Source organism: Saccostrea echinata, unplaced genomic scaffold (assembly GCF_033153115.1).
Source record: "Saccostrea echinata isolate AGI-Se365-2 ecotype Australia unplaced genomic scaffold, CSIRO_AGI_Sech_v1 ptg000012l, whole genome shotgun sequence".
Classification (NCBI taxonomy): domain Eukaryota; kingdom Metazoa; phylum Mollusca; class Bivalvia; order Ostreida; family Ostreidae; genus Saccostrea; species Saccostrea echinata.
The window spans coordinates 10,615,364-10,642,615 of NW_026889761.1; the positions used below are offsets into that span (position 1 = coordinate 10,615,364).

At 30.7% G+C, this 27,252-nt stretch overlaps 1 protein-coding gene across 1 annotated transcript; it reads right to left on the reverse strand.

Moving 5' to 3' along the window:
- Window positions 1-12,850: 12,850 nt before the first annotated feature.
- On the reverse strand, window positions 12,851-25,506 carry LOC133184987 (receptor-type tyrosine-protein phosphatase beta-like). The gene is made up of 15 exons (XM_061320050.1): window positions 25,237-25,506; window positions 24,589-24,897; window positions 20,799-20,948; window positions 20,177-20,308; window positions 19,472-19,583; window positions 18,858-18,899; window positions 18,626-18,707; window positions 18,446-18,533; window positions 18,248-18,324; window positions 17,702-17,824; window positions 16,587-16,709; window positions 16,291-16,439; window positions 15,732-15,867; window positions 15,075-15,162; window positions 12,851-12,969 (listed from the first exon to the last, which is right to left on the reverse strand). The coding sequence occupies exons 1-15, from the start codon at window positions 25,322-25,324 to the stop codon at window positions 12,851-12,853; spliced, it is 1,818 nt and encodes a 605-aa protein (XP_061176034.1). The 5' UTR covers window positions 25,325-25,506.
- Window positions 25,507-27,252: the final 1,746 nt, after the last annotated feature.

Sequence of the window (27,252 nt, forward strand, 5' to 3'; positions counted from 1 at the left end):
TTTTTTTTTAGGAAAATTGTCGACTGTCTATGAGAAAAAAAACTGTTTCTCATTTTTTTATGAGAATTCCATCTCATCTATCACTCATTTATTGCATTTATTTAGTTAAAATAATATTCGAATGTCGTTTCATTATTCGATAGTCGGTCCATTCGACTGAGAGTCGAATAGTCGACTATTCGTTGACATCCCTCTGATATATATATATATATATATATATATATATATATATATATATATATATATATATATATATATATATATATATATATATATATATATATATATATATATATATATATATATATATATATATATATTATATAAATATTTAAAGAAAGTGTTTGTAATATTCAGATATTTTATTGGAACATTTTGCATTTCTTAAAGTGTTGTGATTAGTGCATACTATAGTGCATGGCGAAAAAGTTAAAATGTTGTGGTTAATGTCATTAATATACGTTCTGATATACAATTACAACTAAAAGGAGGCCCTCAAAAAAATTGTCTCATATGATATTTTGTAATTCCTTTCCTGTTGACAGTGTAAGATCAGATATAACTCAAACTCTTGGTTCAAGGACATTGTTACTCATCTTAAGAATGAGGGTCGAACAGTGTGATGCTGTACCAGCTGAAAGATAATTTCCTTTTTTAATTTATGTCAAAAAAATAAGTCGCACGGAAGTACTTCTTTACGGACAGTGATCACTGATTTCTTTAAAAAACAGTTTCATATTATAACATGGAATCATTTCAGAACAAGGTAGGTGTTCTAACCTAGTTCAAAATGAATTCCAAAATTTTATCATACAGCTCTGTAATTAACGAAATTTTCATAATTTAAGATTTGTCAAATTTAAATGTTATATATATATATATATATATATATATATATATATATATATATATATATATATATATATATATATATATATATATATATATATATATATATATATATATATATATATAGAAAATAAACCCCGTTACAATCATCTAGTGTCATATAAATTGTTATGTGTCAGAGTATATACTAACTTATTAGGAAAAATCTGATTAGCTGTTACTCTATCCGTGCGTAACACTTTCGTTTCCGGACGATATCTCAAAAAGCCTTTGAGCTTTTGAATTGAAATTTTATATCGCAACTTCTTATGGCCTAAAAAAGACCCCTTTTGATTTCGAGGTCAAAGATCAAGGTCATAAATTTATAAATTCTGTCTGTTTGTAACAATTTTGTTTCCAGACGATATCTTCCAAAGCCTTTGAGCTTTTGCAACAAAATTTTATATCACAATTCCTCATAATTATTGTCTAAAAAGATTTAATGATTTTGTGCTTCAAAGGTCAAGGTAATAAATTGAAACTTGCGGAAAGCATTTCCAAATATAACTGAAGTTTTCTTTCAGATTTTCTCAATGAAATTTAATATTACAACTTCCTTTGGTCTAAAAAGGATAACTATTAATTTTGAGGTGAAAAGGTCAAGGTCAGAAATTCATTCAGTCGGTCTGTCTTAAACACTTTTGTTTCCGTACGATATCTTAAAAAAGCCTTTTGCAATAAAATTTTATTTTATAGAGCTCGTTATTGCCTAAAAAAGTTTGTTTGTTTTGAACATATTTTATTGTCAATATGTCAAAGGGATTGGACACAAGTTCTAAAATCTTAGATAGTCTTCTCCCATGAAAAAGACCCCTATTGCTTTATGGTCAAAAGCCAAGATCAGAAGTTCATTTAATACAAAAATGGTTTCCAGATGATATCATCAGTTCTTTTAATTTCGGCAAGATCAAGGGGACTGAAAGTGTGATAAAATTTCTTCTGGCTAATAATTTGGTAAAATGTGTCCAAAGAATAATGTAACTATGCTTGTGGTATTCACGCCTTACTACACACCCTTTCCTGTTAAAATTATTTATATTTAGTTTCGATAGTTTGATAATCCGAGGGTTGTCCGGTAAAATCGTGGCCAATACATTATTCGCGAACCAAGCTGAAAATTTATTCATTGAAACATCATCTGTCCTCCAATGCTGTAGGTGGGAAAAGATGCAGGGTGAGGTTCGCATGGCCAGTATTTTAGTGTTAAAACAAATAACCAAATTTGATTGAGCAATCTGTCTCTCTTTACATGTAAACGAAATGCCCATTATCATGCACTACCATACATTTCAGACTTTTGCACTCAAGGAGGATACTGATTAATGTATTAAAATTCTTAAGTAACCTTAGATTTATTTATCATATTTGAGTATATCTTATTTTTTTGATAAGATATAGACAAGAATAAGAGTTTTATTATATTGAAATGTCCACGATGTGTGGTTCAACGGCTTGCAACCAAAAAATCAAGGTTTCGTCCTTGAGTACTCGAGTTTTATTTCGAAATAAAAATTATAAATAGATAAGGTTATAGTAGAATCATTATATTTTAAAGTCACTATCTATTATTTTGCAAATTGGAAATTTCAATGAATTTGTTCAATTTATTTTCGGCAGTTTCCCGAGCATTTGAAATATGAAAGGGGTTAAAACACATGAAATTGTGAGCATATCAGCGTTATGTACATTAGGAAATTTCCTTTACAGATTTTACGAATAAACACAGAAGATAAAAATGTAAAATATCATTAGATTTTTAGTATACAAGTGGAATGAGAGTTTTTAAGTGGGAACTTTTGTCACCGAGTCCCCTGGTAGTACGAAGCATATGGACGAGCAGGTACTTTCAATAGTGAAAGACAAAATCACTTCAGACCGTCTTTAGGGAATGCCTGTTTTGTTGAATGTAGTTAGAGTACTGTCCAAGACTTATTAATGCAAATCTTCAAAAGGTCCCATTTGTGTGCGAAATTGGTCCCTCGGATGTTTATGAAGGAATAAAAGAAATCTCTAGTGTATGCATCTATGAAATTCCAGAATTTAAACATATTTTTAGCAGAGATTAAACTTGACGTTACTTAGGACACTTTGACTTATCATTCATGACTTATCATTCCGAAAAGAGATACCTGGCATAACATAATATGCCATATTTTGTTTATCTGAGCATATATCTATTTGACATGTGATACATTTATATATATTGATGAAAAGCAAGAGAAAATTTTAAAACGCTTTCTTGATTATTTTTTCTCTAGACTTGTTCACGATTTTACAGGATAACACCTCGTTGCTGGTATTTAAAATTCAACCCTTTACGATCTAGAAGAGAAAGGATTGTGCGTTCCAATCACAAATTTGAAAGATTTCTTTGCACATTTCTTTCTTTATCAGATACTATACTTTATGATGTTTGTAAAAACTGGCTGAACAACTGTTTGACTCTTACATAAAAGAGAATATCAGTCAAGAATTAAGGTTCATGGAACCCTTTTTTTATTTTCAAGGTACCATTCCAGAGTTGCATACATACCAGGATCCTCTCATTAGAACAACCCCCTTTTGAGAGTTTGCTCTTACTGAGATGCAGAGATTTGCTACTTTTGCTTATATCTCAGAGAGACACTACATCCATTTTTCTACTATAAGATTAGCAGGAAGCGGATGTATCTACAATGCTAGTGAGGGATTTATTGAATGTTGCTTTTGCTCGAAAATCACATTAATACAAAATGGTACGCTTATGACTTTAAAATTCAATAAATAATGGAATGTTAAATCTGCATTATACATGTATATTTATGTGTTCATTAAAATTGGTAATGAATTAAGATTTTCTATATTTCAGCACTAAAAATGCATTATCTCGATGATACTATACATTTTCATTTGCCGTTGTGTTTGAGTGCAAAACTCTACATTACAAGAAAGAGGAGAGAAAACCATGGCGGCACACGAAATATCCTCCATTTAAGAAGATTTGTTAGACATTTGTTTCCAGAATGAGAGATACATTTTACTGTCTTCTCGTGTATGAGAATTCAAGGAAGTTATCATAGCGTTTTTGTCACGTAGCTTAACACAGGTTGATTCTTTCTATATTTAGCAATTTTTGACCCATTTTTTTCTTTGATTTTTGTCAACTTAGATTCTTGGAAATGCCACAATAATAGGTTCTAAATTTATATTTGAATTATGGCATTTGAAATTTAAAGGAGATCAAAACAGAAACAATCTTAACTACTTGGATGGTGTTTTGGTTTTTCTCTCTTAAGTAAATATAACCTAATAAACAGTCATTAAGAAACGAAATAAAAGAAAAGGAAGATCGTAAAATCTTTATATATTATATTTCATTTAAATCCCATTCAAATTATATCATTACTCTGTTTAGGAACAAGGCTTACATCTCGGAAGTCTAAAGGAAAAAAATATTACAGGAAGTTAAAAAAGGAAAATGAATACTATTGTAATACTGACCTACTGCCGAGATGGTTTTACTAGATATCTTTCATTAAAAATTCTGTTAAAACATTATTTCAAGGCGTTATAAAAAGTCCTTTATCAAATGACTTTCACATGAGTCATTATAGCTGTATAGCAATAATGCAATATTTATTTCATTTTTATGTTCACCTTGTTTCCATAACTAATTGATTGTATCTTCCTTAACGCCGACTCGGCAGTATATCAGCCATATTTGGGTGGTTCCAGAAATGATAGCGGTATGCGAGAGTATTTCAAAAATGTTACATGTACATTGAATGATTGTTTTTAGCAGACAATTTTTTCTTGATTTTTTAAGAATAATTATTACAATAATTTAAAAAAAAAAAAGAATTGTTTATTCGTATACTGAAATACCAAAACTAATTTAAGAAGGATGCTTAACTAAATTCAATTTTATCTGCATGTATATATAAAACCACAACTAATAAAAATAGTTTTTATCATGTTTGTCGTGATAGAAGGAAGCAATATCAGAGTGTTAAAGGACATGGTGACCCAGACAAATTCTGTCCTAATTACCCAGTGACACAGTAACACATATACCTGATTTCGTTCTGATATATCTTGGTATTAGATACGCGTTTTTTTAAAAAAAAGTATTTATAGGGTTCAATGCTTTTTAAATGAAAATCCTGTTTAGACAAAAACTGTGACAAAGAAATGTTTTTGATCAATTTTCCCATTACAAATAGTCCGATAAAACCCAGGACTAAATTTAAATACCCGGTAATATTTGTGTAAAATTAAAGAAAAAATTCAGGAAATAAATTAAAGAAGAATATTTTCATGTACGTTTACATGTACATTTAAAACAGGGGGAAATCAAAAGATAAAGTAAACAAGGAAATAATATTGTTTTTTGAAGAAAATTATTACAAATGTGCAATGGGAGACAAATGGCATAATATTCAATTACCGTATATCTTGCGAATTTATCCAGAATAAGAAAAGCTGCGAGAGTAAACTTACATTGTTTGCACAGGAATATCCATATTTTTTGTTTTCCTTTTATTGCAACACATGTTCTATTTATCTTAAGATGATAATTTATGTGTAAACACAGCTAATTTCTGACAGGAGAAAAATACAAAGTAAATTTCGTCACAGGAGGCAAGTTTCTGAAAGTAATTGAAGTTCTAAATAAAGAGAAGAATAAATATTTTTGTCACTGTTCGTTTACTTTTTACTCGGTTCAAGTAAAGTTCCGAATCCATTAAAATACTTTTGAAATTTCAAATTATATCCAAAGATAAAATAAATCAAAAAGTATTGATATCATTTAACGTAAGGATGTAAAAGGAAAATCAAACACAACTTATAGCTAGGAAAGACTTGATTTCTTCAGCATCTGTTCAATGAAGTTTGAGACTGCTCCATTGTCTTTCGAGAGGAAAGTCGAGTTCTGGGTATGTAATTGTTACTTAGGGTTGTCTATTACGTAAACGGTAAGTATCGGTAAATTTTTGATGCACATATCAAAGAGATATACATAATGAAATATATGGAGATAACGAATTGTATTCAAGCTCAATAGTCCATTAAACAATACAAATTTTTGAGCAGAGCAAACACGGAGCTCTAACACATTAGAGGTGGGATCAGATGCCACGGAGAAGCGAACATTCCCCGGTCACACCCGACATGTCCTCCTTGTCACAATCGGGAAACAACGGGAAAATCCGCCGACAATCCAGTGTGCAAACAACGGCCCAACAATTGGTACGAAAAACGCCAATCAGCACCTGACCTAGTGATAAATTGTATTGGCTGACAAGGTTAATGCATCGACCACAGAACCTACGAAACGACGACCTCAAACGAGACTGCCGACTCTCCTGCCCCATCAACCCGTTTATCAATAACTGACCTCGCTTTGAAACTGCCCATACGCAGAGCACGCCCTTGCGCATCGAATCAAGCAAGAGACACAAACCCTGCGTGCAGGCGACGAAGGTAAACCGCCGCATAAGCAAGAGAAGTTGACGATTGAAAAGTTAGAGTCATCACTTTTATCATAAAGCTTGGTTGCTAGATAACCATTAACGTCTTTCTCTAGCAAAATATCCAGATATGAAACAGATGTGTCAGACTCCGGTCATTTCAAGAACACTGATATGCACCATATCGACATAAAATGGAAATAACCATTGTCAATTGACAATACGTCGTCGATATATCTAAATGTCGAGAGGAAGACCAAGTGTTTTCTTCTTTTCACATATAAGATTTTGGACAAATTCTGCTTCATATGAAAACAAAAATATGGGGGCGCAATTCTTACCCATGGGAATCCCAATAGATTGTTGAAAGACCTGGTCTCCAAAAACCACATATATATTGTCAATCAGAAACTCAAGCATCTTTTTAATTTCAACTTCAGAGTACTTGTGTGTACAATCAGAATGTTTTTTAAGAAAATAATTTTGCAAACGACCAAAATGATAATCTGAGTGACATTTTTCGAGTAAAGTGGGAGAAATTTGTAAGATTTTGTAATATTGTCAAAATTATGTGCAAAATTTTAAATAGAATTACATAGAAAACGATACAAAGTCGTATATCTAAGCACTAAAGAAAACTTACGATTTCTTTATATTTTAGGGATTGATTATTTATATCATTTCCATTCAAAATCAATCAAAAAATATATATAAATCCATGCATCAATTTTGTTTGTGTTATGTATCTTAACTTGAAGTAAACATCGTTTCAGGACATTCGAATCAGACGATATCAAATTTTCCGTGCAACTCGAACTGCTGAGGTTAGGCTGATGCCGCGATACTAATTACGTCTTGTTTTGCTATAGAACTGATTTAGATGATCACAAACAAGAATTTGATAGTCAAATAAAGTAATTTTTAATACAATTCTCATAAATTAATTAACATTGACTTTTTTAATGTTCTTCCGACATAGTGAATTTACGAAATACCCTCGCCGTCTTCCGTCTTCCGTCACCATGTTGATAAAAGGACGGACACTTGCATTTTTAAAGGAAAACACCCTTTATATTCGGATGTATTTACATGCAGAAGTCTATGCATCCATGCTGTTTGGTATCTTACAAGAACTGATTTTGGGATTTCATTTCTTGGAACAAGATCTTGATGTATACCCTGATTTTCAGGTAAGTAATCAAGAGCCTTCACTATTTCATGTAATGTGTCCTTGTTATTAGACGCAATTTATAGACATCATTATGAAAGGTTAACTGGATTCATGATAATGCAAACATTAGTATAAACAATGTAAATTTGTCTCATCTTTTCGAAAATAAAGGAAAAAACAAACAAAACAAAACCCACCAGGAATGCCATGTTACAACGCGAGATGTAATAACAACGCAAAATGTAATAAACTGGGATTATCACATTTTGCGATATTACATTTTGCGTCGAGATCAAGGCAGAATGTAATAATACAAAATGTAATAACACGATTTTTGGATTATAACATTTTGCGTTATTACATTTTGCGTTGGTGTTAGCACAAATGTAATAATGCACTTTTTGGTTGTTACATTTTGTGTTACTTAATTTTTGCGTTGAGGAAAACGCAAAATGTAATAAAACAAAATATAATTATTTTTTTGTATTGTGTTCAACGCGAGACATTACAAAATTGAACTAAATATATAACAATGGGGTAACTCGCTTTACTAAATAGACAGACAGACCTATGACCATGGGACAAACTTACTGCTTTTACGGACTTACTTAATCTAATTGTATATTTTTTAAACTCTGTTTCTAACATTTTTATTGAATACTTATAAAACATTAACTTAACTTTGAATGACATGTCTATTTATAAATCAGTCTGTGTTATATATCCATTACTGACATTCTTAATTACCAAAGATTGACCCATGGGTCCATTAAAAGCTCTTGATACGCTTGCACGACGTGCATGTGTACAGTAGTTAGCAAATTAGAAGTGATGTGTGTGTGTCTGGTGAGAAGAAGCGGAGGGAAGGGGTTACTTCGTATGCTGATCATTGTATTTTTATGCGCATGCAGAAACTATCCATTTTATTATTGAAGAGAGAGAGAGAGAGAGAGAGAGAGAGAGAGAGAGAGAGAGAGAGAGAGAATTTTATTTTTGCTTGTCTGCAATGCACTTGATTTGTAAAACAGTACGAAGAAAACCCCTTCCCACTATATTTACAGCTGCCAATAAAAATAAATAGATTTCTTTTCTAAATATCATGCATGTGCCTATTAAAAAGCAAAAGCAAACTGATACTCTGATCAACGACCCCCCCCCCCCCCCCCGCACACACACACCCTCACACACACTCACACACACACACACGCGAACGCACGCACGTTTCTAATTTGCAACACCTATGATTTGAATATCAAGCGATTTTAAATGGCTAATGAAATCAATATATGATGAAATCAGACCTAATGTAAGAATTAGCATATGTTTATTTTTCCTTTTGTTTTATTTTCCTTCTTTATTTTCTTCATCCACTACTCAATTGAAAATTATTCTCAACCTGACTGACCAAAAAGTGTGTTATTACATTTTGCGTTGTTGCATTTTGCTAAATCTCGACTTAGGATATTTACAAAGATGTAAATGAATAATAATATCGCCAGTAATGCTGTAACTGATTTGATGATACAGAGTGTTTCATAATATATGTTACATTTTTTAAATCTAAACATTTTTCTTACCTATCATATTTTTAACATTAACCATATATCATTTTAAACATCAAATATTGCATTTTTATTCCATGTGAAAATGTCAAGGAAATCATGGTATTATATTTTTTAATTGTGACATCAAAGCCAATGTAATTTGAATATTTTTCGAAATGGACAAAACTTAGAAACAATTTGCTGAATTGTAAAGCTGTTTTTTTTTCTTTTAATATAAATCGCAAGGGAAATATTCCAAAAGAATGTGAGCTCTCTTGAATGCTAGTCAGAAGGCTTGTAACAAAGTTAAAGGACAGAGACTTGCAATATGTGATAAATAAAACGAACCCCCCCCCCCCAAAAAAAAAAAAAAAAAACAACTGAGGACGTCAAGAACGGAAGATTTTATTGGCCAAGTGGAGACTACAGAGTTCAGCAAACTCCTCAGAAAAGTGTCAGGAAGATGTCTTCAGAAATTGATGCTGCCATTTTCAGCATTTACAGAGTACATTGAACTTTGAAATATGAAATAAAGTTATCAACGTACAAATCCTCATAAATCCAACACCCTAAGGAAAGAGCTTGATTTGCCAGGTCTCAAACTTTATGCGTTTTTCCTTAGAAATTCCTAAGAACATTGTGTAAAATCCTAAACTATAGATACTGAATGCGCTCAAAAAGAACATAACTCTTCAGATGAGGAATGCCTAAGCAAAAATGTGACAACTTTATTAACTTTATTAAAAAAAAGTCAAGATTTTCTCTTGCAGTTGAATTATGCATAAAAGCTATATTAGATATGAGTATGTGTTGCTTAAGAATATGGTACCTACTTTTAATGTAATGCTATTTTCTTACTATTAAAATTCAAGAGAGTGGAATTTGACACACACACATATAGTTAAAGAAATATCTATAAGATTTACTTGTAAATTGAAAATTGATGTGTGATTTCTTATTTCAACAGGTTTTTGATAACTCCCAAAGAGATATAATGGATTTTCTACCAATCAGCAATCAAAATGTACATGTTTTTGAGTATAAACAGTTGTCATGAGTTATGTTAGTAAAAATACGACCCAGCGATAAGTTATATTTGCTAATAAGTTCAATACAACAACCATAAGAATTTACGAAATACGAACTTTAAAAGAGTTATTGAAATCCCTCTTACATCAACGTATCTATCAGTAGCCTGCTTTGTTTAAAAATTGATCGTACTCAGAGTATTCTTTGGAGTATCGGATTAGTTGGGAGACGTGAACATCATACGCCAGTAAAAGCAGGAATATTACATTACACTTAGAACAGTTGGCGATAGAAAAACCGAAGTCGTCTCGTTTATCGTACAATTTAGTTGCTAGTTGACCCTTATTGTCTATTTTCACTAAAACATCTAAATATGAAATAGATGTGGCAGACTCTGTATTATATTTCAAGTTCAATGGGATACATTGAGTCGACATGTGAGTGGAATAACTACTGATTTGTTAATTGATAAAAATTTGTCGATATATCTGAATGTTGAGTTGAAGGCCATAGCAAATATTCTCTTCTTCTCCTATAGAAGTGTTTGAATAAATTCTGCTTCATAGGAATATGAAAATAAGTGGCTAATAAAGGAGCATAATTAGTGTCCATCGAAATTCCAAGTTTGTTCGAAAATCTAGTCTCAGAAGAATACATAAATGTTGTCAGTGTGGAACTCTAGCATCCTGTTAATATCAACTTCAGAGTACTGTGTGTAGAATCAGAGTGAATTTAAACAAAGTAATTTTGTTGATGACCAATCACAAGATATGAAAATTTGCAAGTTCCAATTTTATTGAAGAAGCAGTTGTCTAGAACATCAAAAATCCCAGTTTTTAAATCTATCCTGAGAAATGGTTATATAAAGTATAGAAAAGTCATATGTTTTGATGTTACTGACCATTGACAAATTTGTGATTTTAAAATTTCTAAAGTTCTTTTGAGAATCCACTTTTGATTAAAACCACTTTCTGAATATGCTGTAGCACAGCACTTCTGAAATTTCTACTTTACAGTAGCTAGTAATTATTTTGTAAGGATGGGGGCTTAGTAGAGCACTATCTGAACCCTGAAATTTATTTTTTTTTGTAAGGATTTTTATGAAGTTTAGGAATCGAGTTTGGGTAGGGTAGATCAAATACACCTTGGTTGAATATAATGTTTAAAGTATTAAAGACAAAGATTTTGAAGAATTTCATCCTTAGAAAGTAAATTATGAATATAATGTGAAGATTTTCTTTGGCATCAATTCCTTTGAAATGTTACAATAAAAGGTTCTGATATTATATTTTAAAAATGATATATGAAATTCAAACGTGTATAAATAAAAAACAATCTAAATTACTGTGATGGTATTTATATATTTTTTTTATTGTTTCTTTTTAAGTAAATGTAACCTATCGCAAAGTGTATATCCATTCTACCTTTACACATATATTTAATAAACAACCATTGTATTCCAATAAACTCAAAATAGAGATACCACAGAGTCTAACAAATAATTGACAAATAACAAATATAAGACTGTAAGATGATGAAAGTTACTTCACCCTTCTTTATTAATGTACTGAATGTCACTATTACCTGCATATGGTGTTTGGTCTCCCCAACCTATTCGATACGCAAAATAATGCTCTGGGTACGATCAATTTTCTTAAACCAATACAGGCTACTAACAAATAAGTTGCTGTTATAGGGATTTCAACAGCCTCGTGTAAAGTCAGCATTCTGAAAATCGTATGGTCTTTATATTGACCTTGTTTGTAAATACAACCTATCCTCGGGCGCAGCATTGTAAAGACACACTATGAAGATATCAACGGAATATAGATGTGCACAAATCGATACTTTTTTAAACCTAATTTATTTTTTCAAAAGTTATTGTCTTATCACATAAATGAAATAATAAAGTAAAATCCCTCTCTGTTCTAGAATCAAATTAATTGGTCACCTGATTTGACAATCACGTGATAGTGCATACAATGTATATTGTGTACTGCATGGAGGTCAAAAACAAGTTTCAATATCGCCAGGGCATACCTTTATTTGCATTACAATTTAATACATAAATTGTTTCTATATACATGCTTTCTTTAAAGTGCTGCTGCTTTAACTGGAATTCGCATTTTAATAGTTTAAATTTCAAGTAATGGGACTCCAGCTTAAAAATGTAATGTTCTCGATTTTACTAAAGCAGCAGCATTTTTCTTCTATCTATATTTGATAAATGGTCAAGACCTATGAAGTGTATGCCCTTGTGCTAAGGACATTTATCGAAGCACTTCGATGTATAGCATGCCATATCTATACAAAAAATACGGTTTAATACATTCAGCACTCTCTCGATAAAAACTTAAAAAATGGCATCAAACAATTATTACATATATTTTATAATCAATGATTAATAAAATGCATTTTTCAAAGTGACGAAAATAATTTGACCCGCCACTCACTGCACAATTTTTTTCCATATGTTGTCACGTCGAAAAGTGCATCAGTTACCTGTTTACACCTAATTGTGTGGTTTTTATAACTAGCGACAAAATAAATGCAGTAGTAAGTTTTGATGTAGTTTATTACTGCTGCTATACACTTTAAACTCACAAATTATTTTATTTTCTGATATTTTTCCGTGATGCCACGGTAAGCATTCCCCGTATATATTAGACCAAGTTTCCTTTATGTGGCCTCTAACAAAGCTGCGAGTCGTATTTTGACTGACATGTTTGATACCAATTGTTAGTCCGTTGTTTTTATACGACATTTGACTACAGATACTCCCTGACCAATACATAAGACTCACGGCGGGATGACTGGTCGACAGGGGATACTCCTCCTAGGCACCTGTTCCCACCTCTGAAGTCTCCAGTGATCCGTGTTTCATACCCTGTTCACAAATCTATAATGTCTTAAAAAATTTGAGATCCATCACTGATCGTGCAAGGGTATAATAAAACTGTCACATTTGATGATTTTTTTTTTATGTTACTCCTCCATGGCACCTGATCCCACTATTAATTTTTAGAGGTCCGTGTTTGCTCTGCTCCTAATTTTACTGTTTCAATGGACTTTTGAGCTACATAACTAATCTTTTGTCTTCATATTTCATTGCAACATCTTTTCTATTTGTGCCAAGATGATATGTATAAACACAACTAATTTTCAGCAGGAGAAAAGTACAAGTAAACAATTTCTCTGCAGCAGACAAAGCTGGATAAAATAAAAAGATATGATATGATAATTTTTATCATACTTTTTATCCCGTTTCAGTAAAACACCAATTCCATAAGATACTTTTGAATTTTTAAAATACATGTATATCAAAAGATAAAAAAAAAACCCAGAAAGCATTGAATGACAACCTTTTTCTCCGCTCAAGGTCCTTCCTATCCTTAAATGGTGTTGATCGAATAAAAAAAAAATCAGGGAAAAGAAAACAAAAGGAATTGAAAATTAGATCTAGAATTGAAATAATTTCCTCTGTTGTTGAAATATAAACAAATCAGCGTAACTCTAATAGTATTGAATTTTCAAAAAATAACATTTTTATTATGTCCATTTCGTTTTTACAATGAAGCATATACAGTTGAATACAAAAGTTTCTATCTAAAAAGTTTTCAAATTAAGCTATGTCATCTATGGCAGTGAGGTACAGGTTTTCTAGGCATGTATGATATAGTGTTGATGATTTTGTTAAACGATGAACAGCATTTTCTACTCAAGAATGTACAATACAAATAACATAATAAAGCTAATACCACATTGTATATGTCGTTTAATTTTGATAATTTATGACACCCAATTGAGGGGGGGGGGAGAGATTTTTTTTGTCAAGGCATTTATACATGTCAAAATTTCCGAGCTCAATTGATAAATATGATCATTCATTATTCCTTCGAAATAACCTCTATTAATTTGAACAAAGCGTATAAATAGCTTGGTTTCAGAAGTCGATTGCCTTGTACTATTAAAGCATGGAGAAAAGTTGACATTGTCTTTTAATGATATGGATGATAACAAAAATAACCGTTATATACACATGAAAAAGTATCGCAACACCAGATTATTTTATTTTTATCCAAAGCATGATGATTAATTTCGTACTAATAAGATAAATAACATTTTTCATGTTTCACTTTATTTTATTAGGATCATTTTATCTCTAAAATCGTAAAAAAAATTGCTCACTGTTATTTTATTTAAAAAATAAGAAGACCTGGTATATTTGAAGAAAATTTTATGAATAAGTATGACTCTACCTATTGATTAAAATGTCCATTATGAAAATAAGTTAAATAAGGTGAACATATTGTAAACTTTACACTAAAAAAAACATTTCAGTACTTTCTTATACTTATTATACTTTATAACTAAAGTTATATTTTATTATAAGTTCAATTCACAGGAAAAAAGAACTTAAAAGCGTCTATTTGAAAGTTCGTTTGTTTTGTGTGTTGTTTAATGTCCCTCTCGGGAATTTTTCACTCATATGGAGACGCCACCACTTGCCGGTGGAGAATTTCAGCAAATTTCATTCTTACATGATTAAACATTTTTGTTTACAGAGATAATATGAAATAATGTGGCCTTTTCTTTACGGAAGTCTTTCATACGAACTTGTACTTTCTGAAAAATAAATTAAATAAAATTAAACAATATCATATGATTCAAACTAATTAAAGGCTAGCCCTAATAAAATTTACCATATTTAACAATAGTTTACTAAAGTTAACAATTGTGGTATAATAAGTTTTTACTATAATGGTGTTTCAAATTTTTTACTACAGTAAATGAAAGCAATTTTACTATGAATATTTAAATTGATTTAACTATTTTTGCAGTATTTTTTTTTTGCTAGAGAAGACATAAAAGGCATGATTCAAACTGAATTAAGGTCATAATACAATTCAAACAAACTCCTTCTTAAAAATAAAGAAGATTCAAAATATCATATAACTATATTTCAAGATGGATAGTCCTGAAATATCTTACCTTCACCATCTGATGAGTTTGATACGTGGTTAATAGAACTCTGTTTAAGATATATCTCAAGGCAGAGATACAGTAAGGCATATTGATTCTAAAACAGAAATTACTGAATAGAAATATTCATTAAGGCAACTGGAAAAACATATATATGATATACATGTACATGAATTATAGTAAGACAAACCATGTTTGACGAAAAAATTAATTTTTATTCTTAGTGTCAAAGGAAAAAATACCCTCTCTAACAGCATGCAGACTTATTCAATATCTATACTTTTCAATATTTATGAGATGCTGGAAAATTTATCTGATCCGGATGTTGTGCATTTCGAAATCTTGTCTTTTACGTTAAATAATAAATATTTAGTTCCGTTAAAATGTAGTGTCATCCGGAATATTGTCTTATCTGACAAATTGGTGTCCGATGTAATCCGAAATGTCTTATCTGGCAAAATAATGTCCAGATTAGATAAGTTTAACTGTTTTGTTTCAACTCAAAAAATTATCTCGTGCAGAAAAGTACATTATGAAAAAAAGAACTACAAATGCTAGATATAAGATACATAAAGAAACATAATGACTGCAATAACCATAAGCATCGTGAATAGATATCATAGATTGCTTAGCGTTGAAAAGGATACTTGGGAAATGAAAATGAACCTTCGAAAGCACTGCCATTCTTTCATCAAGAAGTTGAAGAGTTGCTGCAGATATATCAACTGTATTAGATCCATTTCTGATCTTTTGAATAACATAATCCAGCATGACAAAAACTCCGCTCCATTCCTGACCAGATCTATAAAAGGGGAGTAATTTGTCTAACATGTGTTACGGGATACAACAGGGGAATATAAGAGATATATAATGGTCTCAGAAATTATAAAGAATTTTCAGGATATATTATTTTAAAAAAGTATAAAGAAAGATATATATATATATATATATATATATATATATATATATATATATATATATATATATATATATATATATATATATATCCCTATGCTCCCTATGAATTTGCTTACTTTCTGTCGTCTGTTATTGTTGCAAATGATAATGCTTTTGGGAACAGAAAGCCTATTTAGATATAAACAAAGAATTTTGAAACCTAGTAATCTTTCTGAAATACTAAATATTCTACTATGTTCATTTTATCGTGTTGTAGGATGTATTGAATAATGGATTGGAACTCAGCAAATTAAAGTAAATTGCTTACCCACTGTGCACAACAAGTGGTTGAGCTCCAAGCTGTATATTCGAACGAATAATTTTTATACAGCCAACAAAGTCTTTAGCAATTGTGCTTTCGTCCAAGGCATATACATGGAAATGGGTGATAATTCTGCTAATTTTTCTGTTTCTTTTCTGTTCAAAACATGTTCAACCACAAGTTATCTCAAGTATTTAGTCATGTGCAGTTTAAATATGAAGAAGTTGAAATTTCCATTATTATTCAATTTGAAACATGCTTTTTCGAAAGTTTGTGTCATTTCTGTTTTAAAAATCACATACCCTACGAACATTTAGTTTTCTGACTTTCAAGTTCTTGCCAAACATAAATGTTGCCATAAGCGTGATAACCACATCACCAAATTTACACGACGCTCCTTGTTTTCGTCTGTAATATCGGAAGCACTTAAATGGAAACATTATATAATTATTTGCTGTTTATAAGGCCAATACGGTGAGTTAATCAACCGAGGACGAACACTTTTTCTGAAGACGAAGGGCGAGGTGAATATTGTACAACTGGGATGAAAAACAGCAATATTCAATATTAAATGATACAAACTAAATAACCAAACCTTGCCATTTTCCTGGATTTAAATTTACATTTGTAGATGTCTTAGCTGAACGCAGGTAGATAAGTAAGATAAAATTAACATATCCAGATCTATTCATTTGGATTTCTTCACCTATTTTGGGTGTGATGTAAGAATAAATGATATGTTCATCTGAAAGTCGGTTCAAATGAAATAAATTTTCACATCTAATTATATCAATTTAGTTCTCAATCTAATTTTAGTTCAAAGAATAATGAATTTATGCTCACCTGGAAACTCGGGTGCAAATGAAATAAATTTTCAAAATTAATTGTATCAATCTTAAAGTTCTTGATCAATGTAGAAAAAATATTCGTTTACCTGAAAGGGTACGTGCACGTCAACATAACTTAGTATGATTTCGAGATTGTTGCTTCGCAACCAATTAGGGAGCTGGCAATCATTGAATCATATAATAAAAGGTAATAAAGATTCAAGATTTGTATTTAATTAGCTAAGTCAGCAGAGGACTTGGAAATTCAAATAATACAAAGTATGGTTAACTTTCAATTTGCTTTTTTCGCTTGTTTTTTTTTTAAGTCTGAAATAGTCAAATTAATTTTTAATATTCAAACTATCAATCAATCAAAAAATGGTATGTATATGTCAGGGTACCTTATTACTGTAATACAATATATTTTAACTGTTTTTTAAAAGAATTTAAACTGTTTTTTAAAAGATTCCTGTCGTAAGAAATGACCAGAATCAACACGGCAATCTCAAGTTTACATCATGTTTTTAAATCATTTCCTAGTACAGGTTCTTATATGTGAAACTTGGCTTATTACTCAGAATTGATTCTACCATTTCCATTTCATTCAGCGGAGCCAACATTATTATTGCAGGTACGTCCTGCTCCCAAATCATCTTCCAAAAGTCAGCCATAGTTCTTCTTTGTGGATATTGGGTTATAATATACTCGTTATTCTAAAAAAAAATATTTGAATTGATTTCTACTGGCAAAAGTTATTTGTTATCATTAATTAATATTACTCTCTAAAACCAAATTTTCAATATCAATTTATCAGGTTCCAAATAATGCTTACTTATTAAACGTTGGTGGGTTGTTCATTAGAAAATATTTATTTGTTCAGTGGATACAACTACGCCGGATGTGTTTATAAAACCGCACAAACCCAATTGTTCTTCAGTATTTGCATCAATTGTTGATGAGTATTTCTTTATAAATTTGTTCAGATTAACTTTGATTATAAAAATCTACTTAATTCTACTTTAAATACCTAATTAAAACAGAATTTATTTAACTTTGATGAAGTTAAGTAGTAAATTTTTTTTTTCTGAAATACATGTACGCTTAAAGTAAATGTAATTCCTGTCGGCAGTACTTACGAACACATGACTAGCATTTATATAATTCATTTCTGGTAAATCCAAGGGGCTGTCCAACTTTACCCTATTGAAATCATCTACAATATTAAAAAGAAATTCTATTATAAAAGGAAATTTTAAATGATTAAAAATGAATCCAGCTTATATTTTTAATGAAGTATGAATGGCCATCATTATTTTCATATTTGTTATACTTACAAGTAATAGTTGAAGATCTATTTTTCTCGAAGTTCTGCATCAGTTTTCCAACAGTTGCAGTATCTTTTGTGACGAGTGAGTTCAATTCCTTCAAGGTTAATGTTAACATACTAGGTACAAACCAAAAGAAAAGTAAATACGGAAAATAAATTTACATTATAAAACGTCATTAAGACTTACTGAAAATTCGTTGCTTAGTCTTGCACAGTTTTCCTTGGTTAACTCGTGTACATGGTTTAATAAACACTCAACCTGAATAGGTCTGTAAATCCAATAGATTTAGGTTAACAGGTGCTATATGTTGAAGGAGTTGTTAACTTATCGGAAATTGAGAGTATATATAGTTCTATAAAAAAGTGCCAAGTAAATTTTTTTACTAATAGGAATATATAACAGAAAATGAAAAACTCACTTAAAATTATAATTTCTCCTTAATTGTGTGTATCCGCTTGCGCTGAAAAATTAAAAATCGCTGATTTGTTAAGATTTCTATTTTTGTTCGTGATTCGTGTTATCGTATATTGTTGATACATGATATAATTATAAATTGGAAAATCATACCGGTCTCTTATCGTTGACATTGAAAGGTCGGTATAATTCTTCTTTTGGATTCTAAAAATGAAATCAAATTAGATTTTTTAGATGAAGAAAAAATTCTTAGAGCTATGTCTTAAAATTTGCCCTTCCGATTTTTAAGTCATGAAAAAGATCTTTCCAAAGTTCTGTTTGAATCTTCCATATTCCTTAATGTACTTTGCTTTGAAATGCGTCCTCTTACAGTGTATGTATGAAACTTTAAAAAATATATATGTAAATATTTGTCTTAAGTGCTTTAAAAAACTCTTATTTCATCTAATTAAATAATGCCATTTCAAAGATGTAAAAAATAAGGTATTCAAGGAACAATTACAACACATATAGATAATAAAAAGATCAAAATAATAAACATTGATGTACATGATCTTATAAAGCTGACTGATATCTCGTTGAAAATTATTGCTCCAAGATGTAATTAGTTCACTATACCTGCATTTTCTGTATACGAGAATAACAGCAATTGTCAGTATCACAAACGCAAGGGCACCTGTTGTTGATCCGGTTATAACAGCAACTTTACTGTCCGTCTTTAACGTATTGGCTTAAAGTCATTTGGAAGATACATTAAGAAAAATTGTCTTTTTGTCAGGATGTAGGTGTTTTAAAAAATAAATATGGATTAGGATTAGAATTTCTTAATTTAAAAAAAAAATTCTTATATACCAAAAATATGAAAATACCTAGAATCGTCCGAAAAGGTCCTATTGAGCCAGACTGACTGCATCCCGCCAAAGTACAAGCAAATAATTTCAACCTAAACGTATGTAAAAACTGCTTATTAAGTCATCATGTAAAAGTTCAAGACTTGCAGGTATGTGAAATATATCTACATATCCTTTGCACCTGTAGGAAAGCCCAGGTCTTAGTGGTCCATTACAATATCTAAGAGGTCCAAGGGACTGACAATTGTTATCATCGCCAACAGTAAATATATTTGCCCTTGATACACCATACTCCTGCACTAAAAATATTTTGAACAAAAAGTTTCATCCATTATCGAATTGCATTTGTACATGTAACTTCAATTAATGAAATATAAAATAAATGTCATTAATTGACGATCTTTAGTGAAGTGCACGGTTATGGTTTTCTTAGCCTCATATGTATGCTCATGGTAATTTTGTTTTAATTTACCATGTAATTTTATTGCCGTCATAAAGTAGTCATTTGTTGCCCGATACAGAGTGAATTGATGCATTCTTGCCTCAAACCAATTTGGAAGACTTTCCCACATATATCTGGCAGTGCGTGATTGTTTATCAAGACCTGCAATATATTGCATGGACATCAAAAACTCAAAAAGAAGAAAAATATTTCGATTCAAGACTATTCTTTCATTGAAATTCTAGTTCAAAATCTCCAATGAGTGAAATTTACGTGAAGTAGATAATCCACCTTTACCCAGGACTTATCTGTTAAGGTGCAAAAAGTAACTATGTGGAAATGATCAAGTTATAAATATATATGATTTATAATCCAGTCTTCGTGATAAATAAACTGTTTTTAAAGAGCGCAATCAATAACAATTGCAACCGAAAACAAATCAATATTTGTTTGATTCTGTTTGTGTAAAAAGTATATTTGGCATTCTGGATGGTATTTCTAGTTAATTTATCCTTTTTCTCTTTGCTATCTTCATTTACTCAGTACATGTCTCTAAATGCATATTTTTGTGAAGGGGTGATTTTTTTTTTTTTTTTTTTTTTTTTTTTTTTTAGAAATTAATGTCAAGTGATGTAAATAAGGAAATGCTTACCAGAACAATTGGAACAAACTGCTATTCCAAAATAAACAATAGGACCATTCATGTCATTGGTAAAAAATGTGGCATTTAAATTTATCTCAATAGTTGTTTCCATGGCAACATTCTTCATCACAAGGGCAGAGTCAGCCAAAAACGGTGGAGCTAAAATAGGACATTTACTATTAAATATGTGTGATAATCTTGACAGAAGAATTATTTGATATTCTCTGTCACAACTTAAACTTCTTTGCCACGCATGGTCATCGATTTTGGTGAAATTTTGCCCATTTTTAGCACTTGGCACCAAAAACATATTTCAAATAAAATTTGGTTGCTATGTGTCTTGGTTGCCATGGTAACAGCCGGAAAAGTTTGAAAAATTGAGAATTTCAGCCACTTTAAATCTTTATTGAGCCTTAATTAAACTAGGAAAAACAAAACCAAAAAATAAAACATTCTCATAAAACATGACACCTTGTTGTCACTTATGCTATAATGAAACCATTTAGAATATATCTTTAAGTAAGTGGTAACCATGGGTACATTTGAAATACATATTAACTGCTGAAAAATGCTGAAAAACGCTCAGTATTCACCAATGGTAGGTGTTACATGATCAAACTCAATCAACAACTTAAGAAAAACAATAAAAATATTTGACTTTAAGTAAATAGGTATTAGCAATATTATTCTGTAAATAACATTTATGGTTGTCAATACAGTGAAACTAAGCAAATTCAGTTATTAAGATTGGGTTAATGCTACTATCTTGAGGAAAATAATTAATTCAAGACTGACAAATTTGCATCCTAAGGACCTTGCAACACTCACAACATAAACACAATTTGGATTATTTGCTACTTTGCAGTGTAACCATGGAAACAAAATACCTTGGGTTTAAAGTGAATTTTTTTCTCTGCTCTAGGAATTTACTTCCTTTTTAATCAAGAAACATATTATTTGACTCACCTTGAATGGTACTTATATGGTAGAACTAAAGTTGAATATTATATATCGATAAAGTTTGATGAAGAAAACAACACAGTTACTATGGTAACCAAGAAGAGAAGATATTTGATTTTGTTTCTTGCATCCAATTAGAGATTGTGTAAAAGTCAAAATTGAAAGTCAGGTTAGTTGTTCATAAATATCAATCATAAAAGTTTTGAGAATCTACATACAATGGTATGTATCTAATGAAACAAAATATTTTCCATTTATTTAAGCATATTTTTTCTGCTAATTTCCATAGCAACACTCTATTTAAAGAATTTTATTTGAATTTTTTGAAATGTGAAATTTAGGAACATACCAACGCCTTTAAAAAGTGTCTGCTAGTTATATAGAAATGTGTTTTTTAAACAAATGGGATCGATTAAAACAAACAGAGAGTAAATTTGAAGGCCCTTTGTGGTATTAAAACCATGGCAACCATTGCCAACCGATTAGAAATACCATATTTTGTCCTTTGTATATGTTACAAGGCTCTTTCCTATATCATTTTGTTGCATTTCAACGTATAATTGATTTATATAAGTGTATGACTTTATAAAATTGAATGAATAAAATTATCACTTTTGAATACTTTGCTTCCATAGTAACGTATGTAATAGTCGATTTACTAAGCATGTTTATCATGCATTTGAGAAATCTTTAACTTTTGGAAACAGTAATTGACACTTGTTTGCATTGCTGCAAATGTTAACTAAGGGGCTCTGAACATGCTAGAAAATGCCATTTTTCAAAATTTAACACATGTTGCCATGGTAACCATGACACTTAGCAACCAAATTTTGCCTGTTTTGAGTTTACGGTATGAAAGACTTTTATCATAGAGAGTTTGGAGAAATTCTGAGACTATGCGTGCCACAGCTCCGATATAAATGTTCAAGTCATTATAGAGAACACCTCTTAATGATAATAACTGATATCTTCACTTTTCCTTAAAATTAGATTTTTAGGATCTCTTAAGTCAGATTTCATATGTATAGTGACTCAATCGAAGTATATGCACAGCATATATGTTCTTATAGATTCTTTAATAAAAGATGACATGTCTTAAAATGGATCACTCATTCAGGAATTGTTTCACGCGCAAAGCTTGAATGCTATTTATGTTTGTGTCTCAAGACGCAAAAAAAAAAAAAAAAAAAAACTTAATTGACTAATGTACATCAGTCAAATTTAATTACTCCTTTATCCGAATGACATGGTCCGAATGACCATCTGAAGTCTGGTAGGTTCGTTTGCACTCAGGTATGCAATAAATGTACATCACTGGTCACGTATTATTAAAAACTACTGATCTATTTTGTTGTTCCAGAAAACTCAATAGCTTAATCAAATAAAGCTGGCATGCAGCACCCTGATTATGACTGATGTTTTTTGAAGTATGCGTTTTAGACTTAACATTTTTTCTTTAAGTATTGTAAATGTAGGCATTGGATTTTGACACTAACTGAAGAAGAGTGACTACTATTAGTACCAATATAAAAAACGCCTATAATTTGGTAAATGTATTAACTTTAAAAACATACTTCACGTGTTCTGTAAAAAGCTTGTGCTTACTATCATGGTTTTCTAATGTAACTGCTGTGCAAGTTTGGTAATTTAAGGATTTTGCTTATTTGGACCATACTCATCCAATAAATATATCTACTCATAGCATCTCAACTCTATCCCATTACCAAATATGACTCCAAAGAGTTTGGAAAAAAACGTTCAGCATAAAACAGCATAAAACATAATGTTCTCAAACAATTCTTAAAACTGAATGGTGTAGCTTTCAAATATATGTATTTAGTATCAAACTATTCACATTAAAGGATAGGAAAAATCATATAAATGAGATACTGAACGTTGGTTCCCAGCTTTGTCTTCTGTAGTCATTTAAAGACCAGAATAAAAAGGTCATAAGCTTATACAAACCTTTTATTTACTTTTTTAAATACTTTAGGGTTACATAGTTTAGTATCATGGTATTCATATTTGTGTACATATGCTTTTTCTTTACTGTCAATAGTTTGATACTGTTATAATGCACAATATTCAACTTCTATGAACTTATTTATTGTTATCATTTACAAATGTAATGCAAGTGCACCCTAAAAGAACTTTATACGGTAAAGGTCTATCCCCCCCCCCCCAAAAAAAAAAAGATTAAATTTTGAAAAATCTCTTGAAATTTTCACAATTGTACATATTTTATGAAATAATTCTAAATTTACAAAATGCATTATTGATAGATAAAGAAAAAAAACATTGAGATTTTTATTTTTGTGGACACAGATTATTCAGATTTCAGCTATTTTCCCCCCAAAAGACAGAAAAGTGCACAAATTTCACTGATATTAGCTTTCTACACATTATATCAAAAGATGGAATCTTAGTAGACCTGCGCTCGATATATCTGCATAACAAATACACTACGAAAAACCATTGAAATGTTTAATTAATGTCATTTACTGACATTATCTCTAACTTATGACATCACAACCAATGAAAATGTTCAATGCTTTGGAGTCTGCATTTATCCTCCTGGCTAAGAACATACTTTCAGATTTCCACATCAAAGTTTGATTTGGGGGAGGCAAATATTGGCCATTACCAAATATAGTCCTTTCTATGAAGTGAATATACATAACTATTAATAATATATATTGGAATTCCGTGATTATTATTAGTCAGGTCAAATTATGTATGCTTCATTCGGCTAAGAAGAGAACAGCACTAACAAGTTTTTATCATTTCTGTTATGAATATGATTGCTTATTTTTTATGTAGTATCCGTAGATATAATTACCTTTCATGGGATTTAGGTGTATTTTGTTGCTGAAACTTTGCCCAGCAGAATTGGAAACTTGTAGCTGATAAAACACCATGTCTTGATATCCAACATTTCTAATTTCTAGTATATTTTCCATCTCATTATCACCCGTAATTACAAACCTTCTGACATATTTGATATTGTCTATGATAATGACGTAGGATATTCCGTTATATACCCTTAACCAGGTGTCTGTGGTTGTCTCTGTTGATTTTATGGTCGCTTTTAACAAGGCGGTTGTACCCACTAACACGTGTGATGGTCCAGTTAAACTAACCAACGGCACTGCAAATCACAATGGTTATCTAAATTATTTATTTTGTGTGACTTAAGAAACATCCTAAGGTATAAACTTTTTTTTTTAAAATAAATAATTTAAAAAAAATGCCAAATATGATAATCTTAGAATGTTTGCGATTTAAAATAAAAACAAAGAATATGTACTGAAAATAGTAGATTAAATTGATTTTTGGGATAGATATTGCAAAATATTCGTTTTACAAAGTAGGTTCTTTTCTATCCATTTTAAAGATACATGTAGCAGAAAAAGTATAAAAAATATTTTTATATTTGCCGCTTCAATTTTTTGTAAAGCTTTTTGCAAAGATTGTTCAGAATACATACCCATTATAACCTGAAGTTGCAAGGCATTGCTTGTTGTAGTTCCGAGTTTATTAGATGCTATCAAAACATACGAAGCCTTGTCATTCATATCTACATTGTTGATAATGAGAGTTGATCTTTCTAGTGATGTAGAACTTCCATTATATTTAGCGGATAATGCGTCAATGGTCAACGTGCCCTTACTTTCGATTTGTGTTTGCCATTTGATATCAGTTACAGATAAAACAGAAGAAATGTTTCCTAGAAATACTGCATTTCCTCCAAAAGGGGCTGAACTATTTCCCGAAATGAAAATTTTAGGTGGTTCTAAAGCAAAACATGTAATAAAAGGTCATCCATAAGACGTAAAATAGCATATCTTATGGCATTTCACGATTCTAAAGTAATTTTACTTTTCCAAATTTGCAAATACTCAAATCATAAATAAGTTTTATTTTGTATTCTCTCCATGACATCCATATCTATGCATTACAATTTAGACTAAGCTCTTCTGCTGATTATATATATGAAAATCAGCAAAAACGAAAAAGTTTTTAAAATAACGAATTTTAGACAGAAGATAATCTAAATCTTTCAAACATTATATGTTTGCTTTACTTAATGAACATTTTTACAGAGATAAATTAGAATAAAAACAAACATCAGTATAAATTTAGTAACAATCCTATTTCCTGAAAATTAAATCTAAATATTTATTAGACTTGTTGAATCCTTGCAATAGTTACGTGCATCAATACGTATTGCGATAATGGTACATAATAACCAGCCTTGACAAATACATACGTAATGTAATGATATCAGTCATTGCTTCTCCAATGACATTCCATGCTGTACAATAGTAATCACCCTGGTCACTGGAATCAACGTTATATATCGTGATGTTAGAATTTGAATTTGATCCTCCACTGTATTTACGGAAATCTCCCTTGATATTTATAGATTTCCCATTTTTTAGCCATGTGATTCCTGATAGCGGAGGAGAATCTGATGTGATTGTGGCGATACAGGGTATTGTTATAGAGGTTGAAGATTCTAGAGGCTCTGATAGGGCAATGGCTGGTCGCACTAAAATAATTTAATTTCGTTTGAAATTCATCTCATGTATACAAAATGATAGTAAATATTATGACATCTCTTTTAAGCAGAGAGCAGATTAAGGCTCAAGAAATAATAAGTACATGTAACAGGTCTGTTTTACCTCCAGTTACGTGGAGAAAAATCATTTTGCTTTTCAAAAGAATTCCTGGAAATTCCACAACAACACGATATTCGCCCTCATCAGAAAATTCTGTGATGTTCATAATGAGGAAGAGGATAGAACTTCCATTACTGATTGTGATGTCCTCTGAGTATTTTTCGTCTTCGACTGATATATTTGTTGCCAACCCATTGTGTAATTTTTGCCATGTTAAGGAAGTAATCGGTATTGGAGAAACAACTGTAGCATTCAGTACGGCAGTGTATCCATAGATAACGGTAGTGTTACCTGGTATTGTAACTGTCGGCTCTAAAAATGTAAGATAATAACTAATAAAAACTAAAAGATTAGAAAGAAAGACTTAATGGGCAAATAATTCTAAGACAGATTAAAAACGTAATGCATAGCATTTATAATATGATAGCACAACTAGGTATATTTTTTTGTTTGTTTGTTTGTTTGTTTGTTTGTTTTTGGCTTTCCTTTCTTTTTTCTGTAATATCAACATGACATCTACACTTCGAAATGCATATGTGAAGAAAGAATCTCATGATCTAGTAAAGAACACGAATCGTGAATAGGGCAGACAAACAGACAAAAGTGCAAAATCAGATGTGGGATCAGTGAATAGGACAGACAAACAGACAAAAGCGCAAAATCAGATGTGGGATCAGTGAATAGGGCAAAAAAAACAGACAAAGGCGCAAAATCAGATGTGGGATCAGTGAATAGGGCAGACAAACAGACAAAAGCGCAAAACTAGATGTGGGATCAGTGAATAGGACATACAGACAGACAAAAGCGCAAAATCAGATGTG